This window comes from Cupressus sempervirens, chromosome 3 (assembly GCF_028749045.1).
Source record: "Cupressus sempervirens isolate cs-2001-9-10 chromosome 3, ASM2874904v1, whole genome shotgun sequence".
NCBI lineage: Eukaryota > Viridiplantae > Streptophyta > Pinopsida > Cupressales > Cupressaceae > Cupressus > Cupressus sempervirens.
This window is the reverse complement of record NC_143120.1, coordinates 1048621320-1048627202: the sequence shown is the minus strand read 5'-3', so window position 1 is coordinate 1048627202 and position 5883 is coordinate 1048621320. Positions and strand designations below refer to the sequence as shown.

The 5883-nt window shown below is 37.1% G+C and overlaps 1 protein-coding gene across 1 annotated transcript; it reads right to left on the bottom strand.

The window, feature by feature from the left end:
* Positions 1 to 2796: 2796 nt before the first annotated feature.
* On the bottom strand, positions 2797 to 4221 carry LOC149570333 (uncharacterized). The gene has a single exon (XM_089817145.1). It carries the CDS (start codon positions 4219 to 4221, stop codon positions 2797 to 2799), a length of 1425 nt encoding a protein of 474 aa, XP_089673271.1.
* Positions 4222 to 5883: the final 1662 nt, after the last annotated feature.

The window sequence follows — 5883 nt, the reverse complement described above, 5'->3', positions numbered from 1 at the left end:
GTAACTGTGCCACACTTAGAAAATTATGTTTGAGACCTTCAACCCAATAGGCATTATTACAAACAAGTTCTTTGGTTAGATAGATTCTTCCTCTTCCTTTTATGAAATGAGGTTCATTATTACCAAACCTTACACTGCCACCATCATAATCTTCAAACTGATCAAACTTAGTTTTATCACCAGTCATATGATGTGAGCAACCACTATCTATAATCCATGTATCATTCTTACTTATATGAGAGATAAGAGAAATTTTATCTTCCTCATCATTGTCTGAATCATCTTTAACAGCAATATAAACAATTTCATCCTCACTATTATCAGAATCTTTAGAATTTTTAGCCATGAAACATGATTTCTTACCTTTGTTCTTGAATGATTTGAAATCTTTCTTGCCATTCCATTTATGATCCTTCTTTTCATCATTATTCTGCTTGTTCGGGCACCTAGCTGCAATATGACCAATTTCTTCACATGAAAAACATATTAGAGGAACTTTACCGTTATATTTTCCTCTGCCTCTAGAGTATTTTCTTGCTAGAAGAGCTTCAATTACTTCAAGATCACTGTCTGAGCTTAGATCTGATTCATCTTCACTTTCTGACTGAACTTTCATTTTGCTTTTCTCCATGAGTGAAAGTTTGGCCTCAAATGCTAATTCCATGTTCTTGGAAGCTGGAACATAGTTGTCAAAGTTATCTAGTTCAAATGCAGTTAATCTCCCAACTATGGCCTCAAGATTTATCTGATGATTTGCTTCACATCTTCTTTCCTGAATTGCAGACACTCTGATTGCATAAATGGGAAGCAAGGTTCTGAGAACTTTGCTTACAACTGTTTCTCCTTTGATGTCACCACCAGCTGCCCTGATTACACTTACACATGCTTTAACTCTTTCAACATACTTTCCAATGTTTTCATCCTCTCTCATCCTCATTTAATCAAATTGTCCTCTTAGACTTTCTGCTTTTTCTCTTCTCACATTGTCATCCCCTCCATAGATTTCTTTTAGCTTGTTCCACATGTCAAAGGCGGTTTTGCAGTCCTTAATGTCATCAAATTCTTCATAGATGAGAGCAGATGCTATGTCTATCATCATGTTGTTGTGAGTTTTCTTTTCAGCAATATCATTGACTGACAGTGTGCCAGAAGGTTCTTCATATTTTTCTTCAAGGTATTTTAGTCCAATATCACCAACAGTAGCCAGATGAAGTTTCATCAGTTCTTGCCATGCTGAGAAGTTATCTCTATTAAGTTTTGGAATTTATCTTTTGTAAGACATATTGATCTTTTGCTTAGATCCTTGAAATCTTCTCCTGCAAGTACCAAATGCTCTGATACCAATTGTTGGAAATGAGAATGAAGTAACTGAGAGGGGGAGGGGGTGAATCAGTTACTGCAAAAACATTTCATAGTCCCTTAGATGTCTTAAAAGTTTGATCTATTTTACAGATTACTGAAACTTGATATTGCAGCAAATAATAACAATCATTAAGAACTGATATCAAAACAATTCAGCAAACTCAAACACTAGAGACACTAGATTTAATGTGGAAACCTAATATGGGAAAAACCACCAATGTAACTAGTTACTTAACAGTAACAGGTTTCCACAATCCATTTGTAAAGCACTGAGTTTTCTGGATTAGATTGTGTTTGTTTATTTCATCAACGTTTCGGATCACACTACATGATCCATCATCAGGATAAGAAAGTGCAGGGTAGTAAGATATGCAGACTGGACCTTTCTCAAGAATTATAAGAAGAGAAGGGGGAAGCTCGTAAAACCAAGCAAAGCTAAAAATAGAAAAAATAGAAAAAATAGCAAAAAAGGGGGTATCCCCACCAAAAAGTATAAGAAAGAAGAAAAAATGAAAGAAAAAGGTTTAAAAGAAGGAAACTAAACAGAAAAAATAGCTCCATATATATAGAAACAACAATTAACATATATCCTGCCTTTATATATATATATATATATATATATATATATATATATATATATATATATATATATATACGCAAAATAGCTATTAATATCTAGGCTATTATATAATAAAATAGCTATATGGGTAATGTATAGCTATGTAACCACTTACAATAGCTAAAGGATCAAAATATAGTTATGTACAAGAAAAATACGATATACTATGAAAGAAATATATAACTAAATAAGAAATATTTAGGAAATATATGCCAATATATATATATGTCTATATGCGATATAAGTAAAATGTACTAGACACACATATATATATATATATATATATATATATATATATATATATATATATATATATATATAAAGGGTTGAAAAAAAACCAACAATCTATATGTATACCAATTTTAAGAAAACAAGAAAGTGAAATTGACCAAAACTGCAAAGAGAATTGAGTATAAATAAATAAGAAGGAAGAAAATGCCAAGCATGTAGGGGTAAAGGAGAAAATTCATACCTACTTAGTAGACTAGATGACAAGGATAGAGCAGAAGAATCGGTAGGAGGACGCACAAAAAAGAAAGGAGAAAACCACGTGAAAAAATAAACAACACTAGAGACAACAGGACACTAAAATAAAGGAAACCACGATGTCTAAGCACAAAACCCACTCACAAGAAAGAAGCAAGAAGTGTGCTCGGGAGAGAGAGAGAGAGAGAGAAAACACTGCCCACCAAGGAAGAAGAAACAAGCACCAAAAAAGGAAAGAGGAGAAGAGAGGGGGAAAAAAGAGAACGAGAAGAGGAAACAGCGAAACAAAAGAACTGGAAGAGCACGCAAGAAGGGAAACCGAGAAAGCATCAAAGGTGGTGGAGTCTGTTGAGCGTGCTCGAATGGTGGTTGTCAAGGGAATCAAGCAAGGGGCGCCATGAATGGTTAATGGACCACCCATCATCCCGATTGAGGTTAATGGGATGATAGCTAATGGCAATAGCCTCCTTTAACTTCCTTTTGAAAAGATTGTCCTCTTTTGATAGGATTTTGGTATTCTCCAAACAAATATGATGCTTGGTGGAAGTTGAGTGCTCAGCTAGGGCGGATTTTAGTATCCTCTCATGCTTGATGTCAGCACTGTGTTCTCGGATCCTTGTGATGACAGAGCGACCAGTTTCACCAATGTAGGGCATGCCACATGAGCACTCAATCTTGTAGACCCCTGAGTCTAGAAGAGAGTTGTTTGAATCCTTGAGCGGGGGGATACAATTTCTTAACTTAGAAAGGGGTTTGAAGGCTACCTGGATGCCCTTTCTGGTCAAGATTTTGCCAATTTTTTGGGAGATGCCCTCAACAAAAGGAAGAGAAGCGAGAAGGGGAGGAGGGTTAGAGGAGATCTTATGACTGATGCCAGAAAGATAAGAGGATTTGGCTTGGGTGAGGGCCTTGGAGATTTGCTTATGAGAGTACCCGTTGAACTTAAAAACTTGGTGCAGATGATCAAGCTCTTGGGGTAAGTTATCAGCATCGCAAATTCTATAAGCTCTAAGGGAAAGAGTCTTGAGGATACCAACTTTCTGGGATGGGTGGTGGTGGGAAGAAGAATGGAGGTAAAGATCGGTGTGGGTGGCTTTACGATACACTCGACGACCGAAGGTCCCATCAGGCTTCTTCATGATGAGGACGTCGAGGAAGGGCAACTGGTTGTCAGATTCAAGCTCCTTGGTGAAGGAAATGGTGGGGGCGAGCTTGTTGATGTGTTCGAGAAACTCCTCAAGTTTTTCCAACCCATGTGGCCAGCACACGTTGGTGTCATCAACATAACGCTTCCACCATTTGGGCTTGAGGGGAAAGGTGTGGAGAGCCGTCTCCTCGAAATCCTCCATATAGAGGTTTGCTATGACTGGGGAAAGGGGAGAACCCATCGCCACTCCCTCCACCTGTTCATAGATGACGTTCTGGAAAGAGAAGAAAGTGGATCTTAAGCAGAACTCCACCAAACTAGCTAGCTCATCCCCAACCTTACGCCTCACAATTTGCACAGCGTCATGAATAGGAACCTTGGTGAAAAGCGAAACAACATCAAAACTAACCAAGACATCACCAGGCTCCCACTTGACATCTTGAATAAATTGGACAAAATGGTAAGAATCTTTGATGAAAGAGTTGGACTGCCCCAACAACGGAGAGATAATCTTGGCAAGGTGAGAAGCTAATGCGTAGGTGGGGGATCCAATGGTGTCCACAATAGCTATATTTCTTTCATAGTATATCGTATTTTTCTTGTACATAACTATATTTTGATCCTTTAGCTATTGTAAGTGGTTACATAGCTATACATTACCCATATAGCTATTTTATTATATAATAGCCTAGATATTAATAGCTATTTTGCGTATATATATATATATATATATATATATATATATATAAAGGCAGGATATATGTTAATTGTTGTTTCTATATATATGGAGCTATTTTTTCTGTTTAGTTTCCTTCTTTTAAACCTTTTTCTTTCATTTTTTCTTCTTTCTTATACTTTTTGGTGGGGATACCCCCTTTTTTGCTATTTTTTCTATTTTTTCTATTTTTAGCTTTGCTTGGTTTTACGAGCTTCCCCCTTCTCTTCTTATAATTCTTGAGAAAGGTCCAGTCTGCATATCTTACTACCCTGCACTTTCTTATCCTGATGATGGATCATGTAGTGTGATCCGAAACGTTGATGAAATAAACAAACACAATCTAATCCAGAAAACTCAGTGCTTAACTAGTTACTGTTTTTCACTCTTCTGAAGTGAGCCCTGTTAGGAGCCAATCCTGTTAAAGGTTACAAAAACACACTGTTAGGTGTGACCCTGTTAGAGGATTTAAACACTCTGTTAGAAGTGGCCTTGCTAGAGGTCTTTAGAACAATTCAACTGAATTGTCACCTTGTTAGAGGATTTACAAAATGGCTGTTAAACCAACTTTGTTAAGAGATTTGGATTCACTACTGCAAAGGTTATAAAGCAAAAATGAAGTGACCTGAATAATGTGCAACTTATCTTTTGCTGATTATAGATCTCTGTTCAGCTTGATTGGATCCTTACTGATCAAATACAACTTTACAGCTCCTTTAATCCTTCATCAGGATTCGCTCAGTCTCCTCTTAACCAAGTATTTGCTTTCGCATCCTTGCTTCTCTTGTTCTTCACTTGTTTTTACACCTTTTTTCTCACACACTTTTACAACTTGAATATCTCTATGTATATATATTTCAGATTATCAAGTCGGCTCAAATAACTTGGAAAATAATTATTCCAACAGTCGGCTGAATTGCAAGATTTAACAAATCCCTTTACTGGCCGACCCAGCACGGTAAACTCTGTTCAAAAATAATTCCTGTGTTAACCGACTGAGCCCAATTAATACAGAGAATTTTGTGAAATCCTTCAATCGCCGAGTGAACTCGGTAAGCACTGAGTTCCCTGTGATGACCGAGTGAGCTCGGTGAAATTGACTCCACTTTGATGACTGAGTGAGCTCGGTGAAAACTGACTTCTCCATCTTTTCTTCGATGACCGAGTGAGCTCTGTGAAAACTGACTTCTCCATCTTTCCTTCTATGATTGAGTGAGCTCGGTGAAAAATGACTTCTCCATCTTTCCTTTGATGATCGAGTGAGCTCGGTGAAAACTGACTTCTCCATCTTTCCTTCGATGACTGAGTGAGCTCGGTGAAAACTGACTTCTCCATCTTTTCTTTGATGACCGAGTGAGCTCGGTTATCATTGTCTGATCTCGGTTAACTGAGATTAAAGACTGATATGACATTTTGTGTGACATCAAGGACAACACTATCCAACACCACTTGTATACTCTATGCTCACAACTTGACCTTTCTTATGTATCATAAGATAGGACAAGTTGTCTTGAATATCCTTCCAAATAGTCAACCTCAAAAAATTAATTATTA